The sequence below is a fragment of the Adiantum capillus-veneris genome, chromosome 4 (genome assembly GCF_014529385.1).
Source record: "Adiantum capillus-veneris isolate H3 chromosome 4, ASM1452938v2, whole genome shotgun sequence".
Classification (NCBI taxonomy): domain Eukaryota; kingdom Viridiplantae; phylum Streptophyta; class Polypodiopsida; order Polypodiales; family Pteridaceae; genus Adiantum; species Adiantum capillus-veneris.
Genome location: NC_140934.1, coordinates 34,213,345 through 34,235,169, shown reverse-complemented (window position 1 = coordinate 34,235,169; position 21,825 = coordinate 34,213,345). Strand labels below are relative to the sequence as shown.

The window sequence follows — 21,825 nt, the reverse complement described above, 5'->3', positions numbered from 1 at the left end:
AAGGGGCGCCAAGGTTTGGGGCCAATACTCTTTGGGGTGGAAATCCGCCACTCCGTGTCGCGTGTCGTCGCTCTCTTTCAGTTCAGTTGTCATTTGAAGTGCTTAAAGTTGTTCAGTCTGTTCTTTTCTATTGGCACGTGGTGCTCGTCTTGTGACATCTTGAGGGTCTTGGGGTTCTTCTTTAGCTTGCAATCTGTGTTAGAGAAGGATCTTCTCTTTACCCGAGCTCTTCCCTTTCCCGCGAGCACACGCCTTGGCGGCCTTGCGCTCACACCAAGGTTGCTTTTTCCCATCTCACGTCGATTGGCCGGCCGCTAAGTGCACGGTCCGTTCTTAATGAGTGAAAAGAGAAACAAGGGGAGGATGGACAAGCCCTTCTTTCTTGGGATTCTTGTCACTCTTCAAAAACACAATTAGGAATCGACACGCCCAAGAGGACTTAGGGTCACGTGCGACCTCAACAAGCAAAAAAAATTCTGTGGTTCTTGTGGTTCTTTCCTTGAGTGATATAGAACACTGCCAAAGCTCTGATACCAATGTAAGGTGCAACGGAAGTGAATGTTGAACTTTGTTCACGATGACTGCTTTGAATTGTGCTCAAGGTTCCCTTTACTTACGGAAGGGAGAGCCTTCTGTTCCTTTAGTGAGAGAGTGCAAATGATCACAAACAAAGTGGATAAACACTATGAATGAAGGTGCTGAAACTGAGAGATAGAGAGAGAAGAATACGACACCAGAATGTTGTCAAAACCCGTGGAGTTGTCAAAACCCTCCTTCGAAGGCCCCACTCTCTATGGTGAGAGCGGTCTACTATTGATTGCACAAATCTCTACAATGCTTTAGACTTGTCGACGATGTCGACGACGACGAGACGAGCTGAAATCTAAAAAGGCTAAGGGCTGAAATCTGCAAATGTTGTATTTGCTGAATTCCGACTCTATGTCGATGACGACGATGCAACGACGACGCTCTGAAAACTGAAAGCACTGGTGCTTCTTGGTGGTCTGTCGCGATGAATCTGCAAAACGCTATGCTGATGCAAAAACGCTAGGGTTGAAAACTATCTTGCGGTGGAAATCTACTAACGCTAGGGCTGATTCGCTGGTGCAAACTGCTAATGCTAGGCTGATTTGTCTTCTACTGATGCCGAGCTGATCTTGTCCAAAAACGCTAGCTTGTTGCAGATGGTGCAAAACGCTAGGGTTCTGGTGGGGGTCCTGCTGAGAAGGTGCCTGTTGAGCAAAGGTGCTCCTGCTGCCTCTTTTGCTGTAGAATGCTAGCGCTAGGGTTTCTTATATACTAGACTTGCTAATTTGCCCTACCCAGTTTCCAACAAAAGTCACTTAAAAATAATAAGTGAAAAATGTCAAAAATAGGAAAAATAGGTCTATGCACTGTAAAAATGCTTCTGATGGGTTCGGATGGAAATCTGATGATCATGTTGTGTGCAACCAGAGGATATGCATCTAATCCAAGTGTCTTGACATGCATGGTCTGCGAACAGACTCACAAAAGTACCAGATCACTTCCTAATCTAACTGAACTGAACCCATGTCATGAAGTAGCTTGTCCATGTACACATAGGGTTAGATGTGCACGTGACAGAGAGAGGAGGCGGCTTTTTAGTTTTTAAGTGGATTTTTAGGTTTTGAAGCTTTGATGGAAAGCTTGCCTTCTCCCTTGTCTCATGTAGCGTGATGATTTGCTCTCATCATAGTTACTTGGAACGGGAAATCGGTACGCGGAACGAAGAACGGCGACGGGCATGAAATGCCATTCCCTGTTACGGATACTCACATCTGAAACATAGAACGGGGAATGAGAACGGGAAGTTGGAATGGGAACAAGAAACGGAGACCTGAAATGTGAGTGTGCGCGTGTGCGGAAGCGTGAGAGAGGAGAGAGAGAGACAGTAGATCACAAAACGCTAGATATGGTGAAGAGGGGGCGATCGGCCCCCCATGACTACCATGAGCAGAAGACCCAATACAATCAGATGTGTGTTCTCTGTGAGATGTGGAAGTGGGTACCCCCCTGGCTCCATAAATAGGTGCCCAAGGGGAGGTAGGGCAAGGCCTGATAAAAATCACCACGACCCAACATAAAAATGATATATGGAAAATATGAGGGCGCTCGGACAAAGTGGGCGGCCGACCCCAAACTCGGGCAACTTGACTAGGTACAACCTAGACTATGGGTGGCCAACCCAGAGACTTGCTAGCCGTACAAGTATGCCCTAGACCTGGGTGTAAATCTAACATGAAAATGGCCATTCCCTGTAACTATGGCTTAGCCTCTCGTGCATCTCTGTCCCCCCTTTGCACATATGGTAATGCCCCACTTGTTGGGCTACTTAGATGAAAGATTGCGAATTTGTAGAGTTTTGTCACGTGAAAACGCGTCCAAATCGCAGGGGGACTATCCTATTGCACGTAGGAGCTCTTGGGACACGCGTAGACGTGTTCAATTCGCTCAAACGATCCAAAACAAAGAATTACAGCCTGTTGTGTTTTTCTGCAGGTCTAGGGTTTTGCACCTAAATTGCAAAGTAACATCAGGAAGCCTTGGGGTGGTCATAAAGGAGTTTGGGCACCAATGGCCAAACAGTAAATTACAATATGCTGAATTTCAACTACAGCTCATCGAAAGTATTTTGAATTGAATAAAGAAATACTGAAAGGTACAGGGTGTTGATCTTTGTGTGCGCAATGATGATCTAGTCAGTGGACGCATCTGTGCTCTCTTTTCTTCTCAATGCTCTTTGTAAAGTTAACAGGTAATTGACTTAGTACCGGCCTGTATTGCGTACTGGCCAATTATAGTTACGGTGGCGACATCCCCTATTTGAGCCAGTAGAGTGTGCATTTGTATGTGTGTACACTCCATTTACGCAATCAAAAGTAACTACCACATTGGCAACGATATGGGGACCCCTTGAGAGGGTGGGTTGGGACCCCATTGGGTGTCATTCTCTCTCTCTCTCTCTCTCCCCCTCTCCACCTCGCTATCTCTCTTTCATTCTCTATCTAAAAGGAATTATCATTCGTGCTAAGTAGCACACATTCAAGCAAGGAAAGAAGTAAAGATTTGTGGAAGTGTAAAGTCTAGATCTTCTCAACCATTTTAATTTTGCGGCACTTGACATTGGTATCAGATGTTTGAAGAGTTTGTACTAAGGCGTCAATCCCCAAAAAGTTTTTTTTTCCCCTCATGCTTGAGGTTGTGCTTTGCAGTGTTGAGGCATGCCGAGAAGAGCGTGTGGAAGCGATGAAGTGAGAGGAATGTCGATTGGCAGCCGAAGCCGAGGCTCGTATACGAGAGCGCGAGGTGGACGCTGGGCTAGATGACAAGAAATGGCAGCCATGCGCAAGGCAAACGCGGAGGCTAGACGATAGGAGAGACAACCATTCGTGATCTCATCATCTCTCTTGCAGTTCAATCCGATTTCTCATCATAGGAGCCCATTTATGAGAAGCTTGTCAAGACCATTGCGGAGGCGATTAATGCTACACGAATAATCTACGAATCAATTCCCGAGACGATTATGTTTAGTAAGTATGGCGGTAAGATGGATGCGATTGTCATCTATTCCTGGCTGCATAAATTTACATCTTATTTTGCTGCTGTTAAACAGTTTGATAATAACAAAGTTCTCTTGGCTTCCATGCATCTCACGGGTGATGCTATCATTTGGAAGGATGAGTAAATGGAGAAGGACGCCCACAAGGCGGCCCATGCCGAGTCTCCACAAGTTGAAAGCAATTTGAGAAGGATCTAAGACTTGTTTCTTACCTCCGTAGTACCTAAAGCAAGTCTCGCTTGGTTCCTCGTCTCGAGCTTAGTTGAAAGGAGTTCGAGAAGGATCTTAAGACTTGTTTCTTGCCTCTACAATATCTAAAGCGATTGAAGGAGGATTTAAGGGCTTAGTCTCAACAAGGTAAACCTATCATAGCTACAGGGAATGGCCATTTTCAGGTCTTCGTTCCTCGTTCCCCTTCCAACTTTCCGTTCCGAATCCCCATTCCGTGTTTGAAACGTGAGTATCCGTAACAGGGGATGGCGTTTCATGCTCGTTGCTGTTTCCTGCTCCGCGTTCCGAAATCCCGTTTCGGGTAACTATGAAACCTATGATGTCATATGCTAATCATGTGTCCCAGTTAGGTGGACAGTTGAGGAAATCGGATGAGGAAAGATTGGAGGCCTTTCTCTTTGGGTTGGACCACTTGATCAAGTTTGATGTGGAAGCCGGTAATCCAAAGATATTACAAGAGGCGATATGCTTGGCTCATCTTCAAGAAATGAAGCATAACAATGGTAAGCTCAAGGTTGCCTATGGTAATGGTAACTGACTCCTCTAAAGACAAGGACAAAAATTCTAATGGGAATGGTAAAAAGAAATCTCCAAATTTTTCTTCTCAATCTAATTCTCCATCTACATCTCATTCTAAAAACGACAAAGATAAGGATAAGGGTAAAGGAAAATCTGATAAATCTAAACTCACATCTGATGAAAAATTTGCTCAAGGAATCGTAGGTGGTCAACTAAGTAAAGAAAAACAGGCATTGTATGCAAAGGAATGTAAGGGTTTTCGTTGTTACACAATAGGTCACATAAAAGGATTGTTCTAAGAAAGAATCTAAAAAGGAACCCGCTATTGCTTCCATTTCAAACCCTATCTCTCAAGTGAATGCTATGAGTGTGATAGAGCAAAAAGCAGGATGAGAATTTTGAGGATGAGGAACTCATAAAATGCTATGGACATATTAAAGGTCAAAAAATCGTCGTGTTATTTGATTATGGTAGCACACAAGACATCATTAGTGAGGCTGTGATGACACGTGCCCGCCTCCCGTCTTTTTCTATTCCCACCTACCCAGTGATGGGATTATGGAAGCACACAAGAAATCATTAGTGAGGCTGTGATGACACGTCCCCGCCTCTCGTCTTTTTCTATTCCCACCTACCCAGTGATGGGATTCTTGGAGGGTATGAATTCTTCCGTCTCTGTTGCATATTACAATGTAGATCTTGACATTCGATATGCTCGATTTACTCTTGAAAGGTCACCCACGATTTTGCAAGTTGTTTGGGTTGATTTAGGGCCTCTATGTGATGTCATGCATGACGCCAGATAAGATGCCTGCAATAGCTTTATATAATGAGGCTCTTTGTACACACTTTTTCATCAATCAAGTTTGTGTTTATATTCTACTCGACTTCCATTTGTGCACTCAAGTATTATTTACCATGCTAATGCCATGAATGGTTCTCTAATCTACCCTCCCTAAACCTATCACTTTTATAGGCACGCAGTCCCAAAAGCACTTGAAAATCACCGCTTAGAAAAAATATAGTGTGAAAAGTATCTCACTTTATGTGCTTATTACAACTGTGCACAGAAAGCATTTTTCTTTCTCGTCCCAAAAAGCAATTGTCCACATCAACTAGGCAACAAACCTCAAACTTTGTGACTATTGACTTTTCCATCAAAGTGCACAAATTACACATGTGCACTATAATCGGAAAGGCACCGTGCGCTAATTGAAAGAACAACTGGAAACAACTTTGGCACTTAAAACACTTTAGTTGAAAAGATATAGTGGCCCATATCGAGGCATCCCTTTAGAGGTACAACTGCCGAGGAGTCACGTGCGAGGACGTAGAACTCCCCCTTGGGGATTCTTTTATAGATAGTTGGCACACTTGGCTTGCGTTTACAATTCAAAAATCCAAAGCTTTTAATGATTCAAAAGCTACAGAAGTCATTTGCTTTTTTTTTTTCATAATTGCGAGTGAACTACCGCTTAGTTTGCCACCATTGCCGCATCAACCCACATCTTCCGCAACAAAACGCTATGTGAATCCTGTCGCAAATCATGGGCACGGTCCCATTTAGCTCTTGATTCATGCCACGTCTTCTAGTTGTGACATATATTCCCTCCCTCCCTTCTCCCTTCCCCCACCATTATTGAGAAAGGTAGTCGGCCATGATTAGACCTGCAAAAATCAATCTATTCTTGAATAGACAGTGCCTTCATGCATACCATGCTAGTGACCATCCCAACTAACTCAATACATTCTTTAGCATTGTATCAACACAAAATCCACTTCTGTCATCCTTTTCAAATTTGTTGATATTCGAACATAGTGATATTTGTAGTCATCACATCTAGGATGCACCGATCTCTCACAAATGTTGATGCACATACCACATATCTAGTCTATCTCATTCTAGCAGAACTTTTGATGCACTAGAGTCAAATAAATGTTGCACAAATGTTAGAGGATGCCATGCCATTGTCACAGATGCAAAACTCACACATGCATTCAAATAACCATGAATACATAATGCTCTTCCATAGCTATACGAAACTAAGACGCAGATTTGTAGCACATAAGATTTTTGAGTCACATCTATATGGGACTTGAGACTTCCGTTTGTCCACATAGAAGAGTTTCAATTCACATCTATGTGGTACTCAGACTTTCGTTGTCCACATAGAAGAGTTCCAATTCACGTGTATACAGTACTCAGATATAGGTCTGTATAGAAGATTTTCAAACAAATCAAACAGATTCCCAACAAGATACAAATAAGTTTACTCAAAATTAAACAAGTTTAGACACTACCCAAACAATGTTGAAATAGGTCCAAACTTTATGATCAGACAAGTTCAAATAGTACCCAAACGATATTCTCAAACAAAATATCTATATATAAACAAAAGTTTGAAGACAAAATCATTCGAAGGTGCCCTCTATCAGTTTGACACGAGATGGTGATTGGATTTCAATCTTGTTGCGAGATAATGTCTCATTGTTAAATGACAATCATTTTGTGAGTTTGATTTCAAGGGTGCAACTTGCTGTCAGATGACAATGTTAGCATCGTTTCTGTCACAAAGTGATGATGTGGCATGCCCTATTGGAAGAGAAATGGCCGAGTGGGCAAGAGGAACTGAACCCCGAAGATACATATTAACATAAAGAACTTATGAGTATCGATAGTGTGGCCTAAAACCCTAAAAAATCCAAAGCTTGAACTTTGAGGATGATTTTCGTAAACGCGTTGTCATGCTGACGTCGAAGTTGCTGTACAGAATTTTCGCTTTACAATAGTCTATTTAGGTCAATCAAGATAATTAAAAAGTTTATTTAGAATTTCTTAAAGCAAGAAGTTACTTGCAAAAAGAATAACTTATACACTTAAAAGTGATGACTCATGCCAATGAGTTATCTAAGAACAAATTGGTATGGTGCATACCCTTTAAGTGGATTCATACTATATAAAATAGATCATAGAAACAGATCTGAAAATTATCAACCTGGGAAGCGAAGGAGGATGCATTGGCATCACTGGCTGCCAACTTTTCTACCATGTTAGTGTGCTCTTGTGCTTGTAGGACGATGGTTGGGAACTCGGATGTCCTTTCACTTAGTCCCACACTTGACATGTACTACTATAATAGAGTAGTTCTCCGCTTCTATTAAGCAGCGCAAGCTAGAATCGGGGCAAGACCACCGCGCTGAAGGATTTATGAAAGCTTGAGAGTCTTCTTCATTGTGTGTGTGTGTGTGTGCGCGCGCGCGCGTGTGCGTGTGTTGCTATTATTAGATTCAGACACTAAAGAACATAACAGTGCAACATTCCCCAAATGACACGGACTTTCGGAAGTTGTATTGTTGCAGGGAGCAATAATAAAGAAATACCAAAAGGGGTTCCAGTTTTTGGCGCTTGTGCATCTAGGTGCGGAACTCCGTCGTGCCGTGTCAACTCTCTCTCTCTCTCTCTCTCTCTCTCTCTCTCTCTCTCTCTTCAAAGTTCGATGATTTTACAGTTTTTGTTCGTGTGTTGCTATTGATTTCTTGCTTCAAGTGACAAAGTGTGTAACAGTGGTATCAGAGCTCAGAAAGATTTTTCTTTTGCGGAGGATCCAATCCCTTCTGCAACACACATGGGTTTTCGTAGAGAATCTGACAAAGACACTACCTCAGCGGGGAGGTGAAGAAAAGTTGAAACCCGGCGCGGGAACTGAAGAAATCAACGAAGATTTAGGCAAATTTTCGACGGGGAATGTTGCCAGAGCGGACTACAAATGTCAACTGTAGGTTTACAAGTGTGTAAAAAGATTGATGAAGTACTCCTAGAACGTGAAATATGTGAAGCATTTGAAGACTTATCCGATGGATGAGATTCACTTGAGATGGTGAGAGAAAGCTGAAAGGACAGCTGAGTGCAGAAAAGTGGAAACTGTACTCGCAAAAAGAGCTGGATAGAGCTCTTGAAAAGAAGATGAATTAGATAATAAAAGGCTTGAAGCACTCTCGGAAAAAGAGGAAATTGACTGGCTGGAAGTCGACTTCTGAGGTTGCAAGGAGATCCAAGAAGCGTGTTCGTTTCAATAATGATCCAGATTTTTCTTCGTCTTCAGAGAGTTCCGACAGTTTCTTGTCCTCTAGTTCGAGTGAGGATGAGAAAAGGCGGAAGAAGCGAAGAAAAAGTAGGAGAGCAGGAAGACCAAGGAGTCCAAAGAAGGGGGTTAGGCGGTCAGGTTTGACACGTTTTCAAGCTATGAGGACGCCCATCGAGCCCTTGAGTTTATACAAAAGTTTGATGTCGCTTTCTTGGGAGGTCGATTCTCGGAACGCACCAAGGCGTGAAGGGCGGCATCTTACTTGAAAGGAAATGCACAAACATGGTGGTCTACTCTGTTGTTACGAAGAGAAGCACCTACCATGTGGGTAAACTTCAAGAAAATTTTTACGTCAAAGAATATGAAGAAATGTTATCACGGCTTAGCATCATCTGAGAATGATTGAGAAAGACACGTTGGATGACTATTGCCAGAGGTTTTGGGATAGCTTTTTGTTAGTGTCCTCGTTTTGGAGGATCACTTTGAGGGACCGGATTGACTAGTTTTGCTGTGGTTTGCCAAAAGAGATTCGACAGTATTGTGTGCAACAGAAGTCTGATTTTATTCAAAGACTTATGGGACATTCCAAGCAAGGTTTTCGAATGCATGCTTTCTCATTGACTTATCCTACAGACAGGCTAGTGTCCACCTCTACAAGGCAAGAGTCTTCTAGTGAAGAGAATGAATCAAGGGAATCGTGTAAGGAGTCTCGGTACTAATCCTTAATTAAGTACTTAAACTCATGATTAAGACTTAAGAAACTTGAACTGAACTCATAAACAAGACTTAGAAGGCTCTGTGTTTAATTGATTGAATGTGTGATATAAGGGCTCCTTATATAGGAGACGAAGAGAGACAAAAGAAAAGACACGTCTCCTGGTGAAATCTGAGGTTGCAAATTCAGTCCTACTAGATTTATTGAAGTCTTACATTTCTGATCAGAAGACTCAATGGGAAGTTTTTTTGCCCTTGGTGGAATTTGCCTACAATAAAGCGATCCACTCTTCGACGGGGAAGGTGTCATTTGAGATCATTGAAGGTGCTCCGAAGGTTCCACCCTTACTTAGCACGAAAGGTAAGATTTTTGAAGCCGACTAGTACACGAGGGACTTGGACGCTGCTTTTGCCAAGCTCCGGGAGGCTTTAGCGAAATCTCAAGAACGACACAAGAAGGCAGCAGATCGACACTGTTGCGATTTGAAATTAAAGGAAGACGATTGGGTGCTCTTACGTTTTTGAGAAAGCACGCCTAAGAAAGAAAAAGAGAAAGCAACGGTTTTTTCCAAAGCTTAGCATGAGGTATTATGGCCTTTCTAGATAAAAGAAAAGATAAATGATGTCTCCTTTAAACTAAAGGTGGATGGAGGAGGAAGACCTAGCAGATACTCCTCAGATTTTGGAACTTTACCTTGAAGCATTTGGTTCAGCATGGTCTACGTCGATAGAACCCCAATTTCAGCAAGGGTGAATCTAGTGTAGCGAGTTTGCACACGTGGGGAGTCACTTTTCTCCTTTGTCAATGGATTACCCCAATTTTGAATAGAGTCACTGATGTCGCTTTTGGGTTTCAGGGATACTAAAGGGGTGAATAGTATTCTGTTGATTGACTTTATGACAGGAATTCCCGAAAATGAAAATGATTGATTTGTACTTGACTTATTTGAGCGCAGGAACTGAAAGACAAAATGACTGTAGCATTTCGGTCTCATAAATCTCTATAGACATGATTGCAATAGGATTAGTTAATCGGGCATCCGTGAGGTCCGGAATGGATCTAGATGAGATGCGATTAGTAAATACGTTGCCGATTAATCATGGTTTGAGATTTGGAATGAATTTGTATGTGATTTGTGAAGTGATGTCAAGTGATGTCCGGTGATGTGACTGTCGTCTTGTACAAGTGCTAGATGTGTCGTGTCTAGCGTGTCGATACTAACAGTCAGTGTCTACTAAGACAATTTATGGCCTCTGTCCGTTTTGCAGGCGTAATCGAGGGCGATTACAATTCTTTCAAGAGGGGGGTATGTCACAAACTGGTGATGTGGTAGGCCCCCGGATACACACACACACACACACACACACACACACACACACACACACACACACACACACCCTGTTGACGTGGCAGATAGTATGAACCTCTGCATTTTCTGCTGGTCATGCTGACATGGTAGTGTACGGACGCCTGTAATTTGTGCTGGCTACTTTTGGGTGGTAGATTTTGAAGTGAAAGCTTTTGGGCATGGTGCTTTTGAGTAATTTTTAATTGATTTTGGGGCTCTGCTTTTGGGCATCCCTTGTAAGAATAAATAAATCTGTTGGGTCCTCATTACTCAGAGCATCTGGACGTAGAGTCCGAGTGTGAGTTTCCGCAGACTCCCTTGTACTTTGCACACAGATTAATATAAAAAGAAATATTGAAAGGGGCGCCAGTCTTTGGGGCCAATACCTCTTGGCACGGAACTATGCCAGGCTGTGTCGTCTTTTGTGAATTGTTTTAAAGTGAATCTCTGCTGTGTCGCGATAGAATCTAGACTTGGGGTGTCCAAGTTTGTTACACAAAGTGGATGGAGGAGGAGAGTAAGATTTAGAACATCAAGACATCCGTGAAAAGATCAGCGCGGTCAGAATGTGATTGCTAAATGGTTACAATGATCATGATTTGTATCTGAGACGCTCGACATAAATGTGATTGATCAGTGACTGATGTCTTTGTAGAAGTGCTGGATTGGTGGAGTCTGGTGCATGAGTACATAGAGTCAGTGTCGTTTCTGTCCTATGGCTGTTTTGCAGGCGTAATCGAGGACGATTACAATTCTTTCAAGGGGGGGGTGTCACAAAGTGATGATGTGGCATGCCCAACTGCGAGTGGACAGGAGGAATTGAACCGAGAAGATGCCTATCAACTTAAAGAACTTATGAGCACCGGCCATGGAGCCTAAAACCCCAAAAAACCCAAAGCTTGAACCCTGAGGATGTTTTCGTAAAATGTGCTGCATGCTGATGTGGCATATTGTACGGATGCTGATGTGGCAGCTGCTGTACCACGTGGACGGATTTCCACAATTTTTGCTGGCAGCTTTTGGAGTTTATGGCGCTAGCTTTTGGGAGCAGATGCTTCCGGGAAACCCTTGTACTATTTATAGGAGCCCGTTGGGCCTCACTCTGCAGAGCATCTGGACGCAGAGTCTGAGAGCAGAGGACCCTCGGGAGTTATACTATTGCAACGAGCAATAATAAAGAAATATTGGAAGGGACGCCAGTCTTTGGGGTCAGTGCATCTAGGCACGGAACTCCGCCGTGCCATGTCGACTCTCTCTCTCTCTCTCTCTCTCTCTCTCTCTCTCTCTCTCTCTCTCTCTGTCTCTAGTCAAAGTTCAGTGATTTTGCAGTTCCTGTTCGTGTGTTGCTATTGAATTTTCGCTTGGAGTGTCCAAGCCTGTAACACTTTTGATGATTCTCAACAATGCATCACAATGGCCCAATTTCATTGTGTGAAAATTTACTTTGCCATGATATCGTTGGATGGTAATTGGAAGGAATCCAGTAAGGGGTGTAACTTTACTATTGTCACCAGTAGCTAACTTTGCCTTGATTTCTGAACCAATTTGACAATAGTCAATGTCCAAACTTTTGAGAAAAAACTGGGAATATGAAATTCTCTGTTGCTCCCTTTCAACAAGTCCTTTGGTGCCTGAAATTTGCCGTAAGCTCGGCATAATTCTTTAGATTTATCTGGCAAGGTCAGGCACTATTATTTGGACTAATCCTTCTTGGGGAGAGGTTGCTGAAAATGTGTCTTATTTTGCTTTGTGACGACAAATGTAGGAAGTGTGTCCTGGACCCTGGTTGAAAACGTTCAAAACATCTGCCTTACCTGAAGCACTTGTAGATCCGACATGCTGCTCTCTGCTTCATTTACCTCTTGCCTACTTCTGGCTTAGTAGATTAGCTGAACTCATTTTTTCTTCTAACCAAAATGTTTAGACTTCAAAGGTTAGTATAAAGTTGGGTATGGTGAGGCTGTGCGCGTCACAGAATAAGTTTTAATTATTTTTCGAGGTTTGGGGGATCAAGGAAAGGCTAACTTTTGAATGCTTCATTGTTTACAGGTATATGCAATGATGTCTTTTTTTTCCCTTGTAATGAGACAAAAGTCAATTTACTTCAGTTCTATCCGTGACATGTAAGTCATTTCTTGTCATGAAAATGTTCAAACGTGTTTTTGTTGTTTCACAGCAGCTCTAGTTGTGTGCAGATATGAAGCATGGGTAATCTACAACTTTTTGTCATTGTGCCTTGCTTGGGTTGGGGGACCTGGAGCAGTGGTAACGAGCTTGAGTGGAAGGGTACTGAAGCCATCATGGCACTTGATGACGTGCTGTTTACCAGCCATTCCTCTGGATGGGTATCAAAATTACTACTGGGCAGAATGTTTTTTCTTTGCTGTCATTGCCAATTTGTGATTGTGAAATCTGACACACTCATGGAAAAATTGCAGTCGTTTTATAAGGCGTTGCAAGCAAGGTGGGCTGCAGTTTGTTATCTTTAAGCCAATCCTGGTAGCGGTCACATTTTTTCTCTATTCTAAAAACAAATATGAGGATGGGAACTTCAGTGCAAACCAAGGCTATCTTTATATCACAATTATCTACACCATATCTTATTCTCTTGCCCTCTATGCTTTGGTTATCTTCTATGTCGCTTGTAAAGACCTACTTCGTCCTTTCAAACCAGTCCCTAAATTTGTTATCATCAAGTCAGTGGTTTTCCTCACATATTGGCAGGTTCGTCTACATTGCAACTAGTATCGAGACAATTTGTTTTTGTTTGTCGTGCTAAGGCTTTCTGATTGTTGTGCAGGGGGTGCTTGTTTTTTTAGCTGCAAAATCAGGCCTCATAAAGAATTCTGATGATGCTGCAGATGTTCAGAATTTCATCATATGTGTGGAAATGGCAATGGCAGCAGTGGGACATCTTTATGCTTTCCCATACAAAGAGTATGCTGAGGCCAATATTGGCTCATCTGGCGGTTTGGCAGACAGTATCACCCATGCCTTGAATTTTAATGACTTTTACTATGACACGGTGCATCAGGTACTTCCCAAACTTTTCTTCTTACATCTAGCTTAAGCGTAAGAAATTGGATTTTATTTTTCTTTTCCACTGTGATGCATCACTTTTTGAGGCTCTTCTTCTGTGTCTCGCTCATTCAACAAGAGGACCACTTTCTTGTAATAGATTAGGTCACTATGGTGTATAGAAGTTTTCTTCTTGCTTGCATGTTTGTGCTTTAATTTTGTATCAGTCAAAGCAACCTCAGAGTTGAGAAAGATGCAAAATCAATGGGAAACACTTCTGTTACACATAATCAGCACTCAGCGATTTGGTTTACGTCCAATTATGTGGCTTTCAGCTGTATTTTGAAACTGCCAGGGTTTGCCTCTGTTCTTATATCTTTTGTAATATCAAAGGATACAAGCCCTGTTTTTTGCCTGAGAGATCTGGCTCTGATATTTGAGACTCTTTGGTGGAGTTTTCTGTCTATGCAAGTTCGAGTGGCCTGTTTTTGCTTCAGCTCTCTTTATCACTCCTTTGTTCCTAGCCTTTGATGTCTCACCCATTTTTTGCAACTCTGTATAATTGGTAGTTTTTACCCTAACGAGCTTCTTGTAATCTGCTAATGTAATATAAAAGGGCCCAAGCCCTCCTTGAGAGAGAAATGAGATGTTATATTAAACGTCTTCAAAAGGCTAAAACGACTTATGAGACCAAATTGATACAATTTTGGTGGATTTAATCCAGTGTCTGGGTGCAAAAATAAAAATAAAAATGAAGTAAAGTGAAAGACTAAAATCATCACCATCATCATCATCATCATTAATGCCTCAGGATGCCTGACATCGGGCGTTGTCCAAGAAAGCAGTCCTGAAGAGGCTTCGTCAATGTCCGCCTCTGTAGATAGTTGTACTGGGTGTCTCCCATGTCATGCTATCTCCCATGTCGTGCTATATATATATAGATAGATAGATAGGTAGGTAGGTAGGTAGAGAGAGAGAGAGAGAGAGAGAGAGAGAGAGAGAGAGAGAGAGAGAGAGAGAGAGAGAGAGAGAGAGAGAGAGAGAGAGAGAGAGAGAGAGAGAGAGAGAGAGAGAGAGAGAGAGAGATCCATTATCGTCCACTGAGGTCACATATGATCCATGGGACCAAAGATGCATACAAAACTGTTTCTCCTCTCTAGAAGGGTAGGGTGAAAAGTGTCTCCTCTTCACATGAGTGTGGGCGATGTCCACTACCTTGAATGGAGAGGTCTTACGACTAATCGTCTCATGGAAGGACTTAGTGACAGTGTCTTAACTCCATTTTTACATTCCGATCGCGCTCGCTGCTGTTGTCTTGCCCCCACCCTGGGTCACGCTGCCTCCCCAACGCCCCAGCCTCCCTCCCGTTGCCCCCCCCCCGCCTTCGCTTTTTGCTGGCGCCTCGACCTTGAGGGCTTGTCCTTCACCATTGGAGTTCTCTCGGAAGCCGTCTGGTTCTCTTCATCCGCTACACTCACAACAATAGACACAGATGAAGGTTCATGCTCTGCCCCGAAGGGAGTCTCCAGAAGCCCCCTCGCCCGACCCTGCAGAGCCCACCATCCGACTTGCTCTGTCGACTTTGCTCTCTTGTCGACAGAGCAAGCGAGCCTAGCCGCAAAGGTGGAGGGCCTCCAAGCGACCTCTGTCATCTGCAAGATCATCGGCACCCGACTTAGCAGAGGAGAGGTGCGTGATCTCCTCCAGGCCCGCCTTTTAGTAGAGGTGGGCAAGATCCTCGACGTTCAGCTTCTCGAGCGTGGCTACTACCAGATAGAGTTTGAGACTCCCGAGATGGTGTCCAAGGTCATTGCGATGAGCCCCCTGGCCATCCGAGCAATTCGGGCACACTTTCGACAGTGGCGCCATGGTTTCGATCCAGCTACCGATGTTCTTGTCGAGGAGGGAGTACATTCCGCTCCTTCCAGGATAGGCTCAGAGATTGGGACTGTCTTGGAGACACCTTGCACGACAGCCTCTGTAGTTGCCAAGGCGGATGACATTCACATAGTACGTGCTCTGGTTCGCACACCCACACCCTCCCGAAGGTCATCCTACTACCTTGGGTGAGTGGTGTTTGGTTCCGCCAGAGCGTGGAGTATTTTGGCCTCTCGAATCAGTGTTTCATTTGTCGCTAGATGGGCCATGTTGCGAAGGCCTGTCCACGGAGGAGGCCCCGACCTTCACCTTAGGCTTAGCCCTAGCCTCCACCCAAGGGCTGGCCAACAACAGCAGACAGAGTCATAGGGTACTCAGGCTTCACTCTCCGAGCCCGGGGCTCAGGCAGAGGAGGATTGGCAGCAGCTTCGTGGTCAATGTTGACAGGGGCCACCATAGGGTACTCAGGCAAATCCACCCTCCGAGCCCGGGGCTCAGGCAGAGGAGGCCTGGCAGCAGGTTCGTGGTCGGCGTCGACAGGGGCCACCACGTCAGCTTGGCACTCATGGTGGTCGCTAGGCTTCAGGCCAGCAGCAGTGGGTTCCCACAGGGAACCGTTTCAACCTTCTTCAGCAGGACGAGGTCCCAACTCCACCCTCCACCTGAGCCCCACCTTCGACAGCCACCCCCCCCCCCCCCCCCCCCCCCCCCCCCCTCTCCTTCCACCCCACCTCGCCCTTCTCCCTCTGCCGCTCCCTACCTCCCCCCACTCCTCCTCCTCCCACTAGCCTTCCTACTCCCCCATCTCCTCCCACCCCTACCCCGCAGTCGACCCAAGGGGTAGGATCTTCCTCGGTTGCTAGGAGGTCATTGTGGACAGAGGTATTATTGTGCCTGACAGGGCTCAATGGATTACTATGCAGGTTCAGGGTTGCCTCTTGGGATTTGTGAATGAGTCTCTATCGCATGTAGAGCAATGGTGCATCGGGGGTGACTTCAACATGCTGGATGACTCCTCTCACAGGATTGGAGGTGGCCATGCTAGTGTGCACGGAGCTGAGTTGGCAGCTTGGGAGTTTGTATGATTTTGAGGGTTTCAGATGTTTGGCAACACTCTGGCTTTGTGAGGTCCCCAGACAGCCTAGCCTTCTCTCGTTTGGACTGCAGAGTGGGAGGAGTGAATCTATCTTGGATAGATCACTTCTACGCTAGTGACCACATCTGTGACTTGGGTGGGTCAGTTTGCATTTTGGCCGGGACATCTTTTTCGGACCATGCACCAGTGATCCTCATGGTGACAGATAGACAGAGGAGGGGGAGCACGATGCTACACATCCCCGAGAGGATCTGTTGGACTCTGAGCTCAGAGAGCGAGTGGTGGCTCTTTGGACAGAGGGCTTGGACACGCAGGACTCTGCTTGGACACCAAGGACTCTCTTGCTGGCAGAGTGGCCTCTTGACTTGCTCAGCTTAGTCGTTTCTTTCTTCAAGAGTCTACCGTCCGCCTGGCTACAGCGAGGGAGGAGGAGCAGTGTCTCCGACGGGGCGTTGCTTCCTTGTAGAGGATGCAAGAGCAGCACCCAGACAGTCCTTGGTTGGAGGAGCAGCTGCAGCATGCTCGCCAGGAGCTTGCCAACATAGAGAAGAGGCGTCATGCGTTTTGTCTCCATTGACAGGCATCTTAGTGGACCTAGGTGGGTGACAGAGTGAAGACGTTCTTTGAGACGGTGGGACCGTGGCATGCGCACATCAGTGTCAGCCAGTTGAGGAGGCCTGACCGGTCAATTGCTTTAGAGCCAAGAGGACATGCGTGCAATTGCTTCTGACTTTTATCGTGACCTGTTGTCAGCAAAGCCTTAGAGCGTCAGGATGCATGCAAAGAGCAGGTTTGGGTACAAATGCCTTGTCTTGTGACTGAGAAGATGCGCCAAAGGCTTGACATGCCTCTTCAGCTAGAGGAGCTCCATGCGGCCCTCATAGCACTTCCCCGAGGTAGCCATCCCGGTAAGGATGGTTTAACTCCCAGTTTTTTCTGAGACTATTGCAACTTTCTTGGCTTAGACCTTTGCAGCGCTTTTGAGTACATCTTACACATAGGAGAGATGCCTGACATTATGAGTGAGGGCTTGATCTACCTCATTTCCAAGGAGGGTGGCTCCTTGGATGAGATTCGGCAGTGGCGGCCCATCACCATCCTCAACTCAGCCTACAAATTCTAGCCACGGCTTTGAGTTTGAGGATTCAGCCACTTCTAGAGAGCATTATACATGGGACCCAGATAGGTTTTGTCAAGGAGCGTAGTATCCTTGACAACATCTTCACTTTTTGGAAGTCATCTGCCCTCGCGTGCCTCCGTGGCTACTATGTGGTACATTACATCTTGTTGGATCTTTTCAGCCAGGTAGAGAGGCTAATCAGGAACTTTCTTTGATCAAGGCGTGACACTTATATAGCCCGGGCCAAAGTAGCATGGCAGGTCATCACTCTACCTTGTTCTCAGGGGGGGTTGGGCATCATAGACCCATCACAGCAGAGCAGAGTCCTTCTTGGGAAGTTTGTTGTCAGAGAACTCCTTCTAGGGGAGGAGCCCTGGAAGGAGTTTTTGCTTCAGCGGCTTAGAGCTCGAGAACCTCAGGCAGGAGGCCCTTGGAGACCTTCCCTCATATGGATCTTCAGAGAGATGCGCAGAGTTGGTCTGAGCAAGAGGCTGGAGGATCGTTTTGCTGTGAGCCTGCTTCGCTCTTAGGAGCAGTGACGGAGAGGCTTGGAGAAGCACCAGCCCACCTGCACGGAGGAGCGCTTGATACAGCCCCTTATTTGGAACCCCTTGGTCAGCACTTAGAGAGGCCACTTGGTTGGTAGTAGGCCTCATGTTTCTCGGGATCCCATGGTAGAGGGTCCAACACGCACTCTAGGTGATTGGCTTCAGTTCTGAGGTTTGCCAGAGGAGTTGCAGAGCATCCAGCTGCAGGGCATGAGAGGGGTGTAGAGCATGTGTCATGACATCACAGAGGCAATACCAATTGAGTGGCTCACACCTCTAGAGTCAGCAGCTCCCAGATGGATGATGGCCTTCACGCGGCTAGAGGTCCTCATCGCAGTTCGTGCTTGCTCAACTACTGTATCCTTCATGTTCTTCGAGATACAGGGCGAAAGTCGACTTCACAGAGTCTCAATAGAGGCTCCACAATTTGCAGAGTGTTGTTTTCAGAGGATCCGAGTAGTGGGCATCTGTGGGAGAACTTGTGTCATCGATCTTGACTCAGCAGCTCTTGAGACAGGCCATTGGAGGCTTTGGGCCGGGGGAGCTGCCCACTTGCACGAGTGCAGTGGTATCTTGGAGAGTGGTTTTGGAGGGACCCTTTCTCCTAAGCCGACCATCCAGGGGTCCCCTTCTTTCAGTACATAGTTTGATTGGGACGTGACATATTGGAAGCACGGAGAGAGGCTCGTCTTGCTGCAACACCTCATTGGCAGGAGGGTCTCACAACTGAGTTTTTGTTAGCCTTTTGGGCGAGGGTGTGGGATGCCAGACAATCGTGGCGAGTCACTCTGTTCCAGTGGCTAGCTGCACACAGAGCTACAGCAGTGGGGAGTTGGCTAGTACAGAGTGGCCTTGCGGTAGCATGCGCAACTTGTGACCATCCTTTGGAGAGTCAGCATCACTGTCTTTGGGATTGTCCTATGGCACAACAGGTTTGGCTTCGGGTCGTTCGACTGATGCCATCTCTTTCACAGCATGACAATACACTTGGGGGGTAGCTGCTTGGTCCACTCTCACGAGTCCCGCACTACAGTTTGAGCTATCCTCCACCAGCAGGATGATAGTGATACTAGGGGGCCGACCTACACTCCTGTCACAAGACGGGCACTACGTGCCAATAGAAAAGAACAAACTGAACAAACTTTTTTAGTTTCTCTCTCTTTACACATCTCTACCGCTCTCTCTCATTCTTCTCTTCGCGGGAAAGTACAAGGAACCATCATTCAAGCTAAAAGGATCACTAACACAAGGAAAGAAAGTCAAGGATTGTGGAAGTGTAAAACCTAGATCTTCTCCATTTCAATTCCGTTGCACCTGACAAGGTAGGCACACAAAACAACCAAAACCAATAAAACAGCAAAAGACATACTCGCTGGCAAAAAAAAAAAGTAAATCAATCAAAAGTGGCAAGCATCACACGCAACCGAAAGGAGGCGCACTTGTGTTGGGGGAATGGGGGTTTAGGGGGAAACATTGTTGGTTAGAGGATGTTGGCAACAAAGAGAAGGACAACATCAGCGGGGCTACATGCACGGCGACATGCAGGGCGACGCCAAAGATAGGCAAGAGGAGGGAGATTCTGAAACAATTTTGGCTAACCTGCTTGCTATTGCTCTAAATTATAAATAAATACAAATTACACAAAAGATCTATCATGAATTCATCCGTACCAATTAGTTTTAGAAGACAAGCTTTTCCAGTGCAATGTGCCACATCGGAACTTTACTGACATCCTGATAGTATGATCAATAGAACAATATAAAGGCCGTTAGTCCAAACTCAAAAGCTTTACATGAAAAGCACGGAAGTCTAAAAGCATTTGAATTATTTATGGTTTAGGCCCCTCAACCAAGGTTTTGTAAGTTGGTTGGGTTAGGATTATTAATCCTAGCCCATTGATAATCTAAGCACCTCGGCAGGACTTCATAAGTTGGGATTTCTTCTGTTCCTTCTTCTTTACTAGGCTTTAGGCCCCTCGGATAGGATCTATTCCATTGGTCGAAACTTGGTGGTGCCACGTCACTGACTTGTCATAGCCACATCCAGAGCAGAGCACATCAGTACAAGCACCTGTATAAGATGGCCTCCCTAGGTTACAAAATACATTATTTATTCTTTTTCTGGTTGAGCGTGAAAAATGGCTGGCCAACCAAAAATTCTAAGACATTGGCAAAAGGAGACAGACTAGGTCTAGAAGGTTGAGGGACTGATAAGAAGAACATGCTCCAGATTGGTTATAAATAACATTCTAACTAACTTTGTAACATTATTTTTAAGCCTAACATTAAAAATATTTTAAAATAACTGGCCAAGTGTGTGTGTAAAAGTGGACAAGACTTTAAAAGCATTAAAATAAGGTAAAAACTCAAGATCTTAGCATGAGAAAATTGAACGTGTAAGAGACTTGGACACTCCAAGGTGAAGATCTAGAGAAACACACGTGAGAGAAATTGAAACAATTGAACAAAACCGAGAGAGAGAGAGAGAGAGAGAGAGAGAGAGAGAGAGAGAGAGAGAGAGAGAGAGAGAGAGAGAGAGAGAGAGAGAGAGAGAGAGAGAGAGAGAGAGAGAGAGAGAGAGAGAGAGAGAGAGAGAGAGAGAGAGAGAGAGAGAGAGAGGGGCACGGCACGGCGAAGTTCCGCACAGAGATGCATTGGCCCCAAATACCCGCACCCCTTCTCAATATTTCTTTATTTATTAAGCTTCAACAAGTGAAATGTCCAAGGGTCCTCTCTCTAGCTAACCTACCAGAGAAGAGACCCTAGCACACTTTTAAAGGCCCTTGGCTTGGCTCAGAAGCAGTTACATGAAAAGTATAAGTCTAAAAGCATGCCGTAACCGAAAAGCTAGCCAGACCCCATGGGCTGTCCGTATGGCATGCCAGTCAGCGTTGTCAACATGATTTGTGGTGCAAATCGCAAGCATCTGTATAGCCTACCACGTCATCAATTGGCTACACAAATTTTGAACCTTGCTTTTATTTTTAAGGGTTTAGGCCCCTCAACCAAAAATACCATAAGTTAGAACATTTTTGGGTTAGGTTTTTAAACCTAACACCTTCTAGGCCACTCGGAAGATCTTGGGAGAGTATAGCAATGGACTTCATTTTTTATCTTCCCAAGACTCAGAGTGGGTATGATGGCATTTGGACATTCATTGACCAATTCAGCAAATAGGCCCACTTATTCCGATAAAGAAGACAATTAAAGCCGACCATTTGGCTAAGTTGTTTGTCTTACAGATTTTCTAATTACATGGTATGCCTGAATCTATAGTTTCAGATAGAGATCCCCGTTTCACGAGTTTGTTTTGGAGGGAAATCCAAGAGAATATAAGCACAAGGCTTAAATTCTCGTCCTCGTTTCACCCACACGCAGATGGGCAGTCGGAGATAGCCAATTCAATGGTCTTAAACTTGCTAAAGTCGTACATCTCTGATCAAAAGACTTAATGGGAGAAGTATCTGCCCTTGGTGGAGTTTGCCTATAATAACACAATTCATACGTCTACGGGGAAGGCACCATTTGAGATTATTGAGGGTGTCAAGAAGGTTCCATCCATTTTGAGCACCAAAGATAAGATTTTTAAAGTAGATCAGTACACACAGGATCTAGATATTGCTTTTGCCAAGGTACGAGAGTCTTTGGAGACGTCTCAAGCACACGGCATAAGAAGGCAACAGACAAG

The 21,825-nt window shown here is 44.9% G+C and overlaps 1 protein-coding gene across 1 annotated transcript in view; it reads left to right on the top strand.

Annotated features, from left to right (window-relative positions):
• Positions 1–21,825, top strand: part of LOC147458966 (uncharacterized) — a 75,895-nt gene that overhangs the window by 28,276 nt on the left and 25,794 nt on the right. The window contains exons 2-5 of the mRNA XM_086510375.1: positions 12,528–12,601; positions 12,674–12,823; positions 12,917–13,202; positions 13,279–13,512. Of these exons, the coding sequence (XP_086366501.1) occupies positions 12,528–12,601; positions 12,674–12,823; positions 12,917–13,202; positions 13,279–13,512 (744 nt within the window). The remainder of the gene's footprint in view (positions 1–12,527; positions 12,602–12,673; positions 12,824–12,916; positions 13,203–13,278; positions 13,513–21,825) is intronic.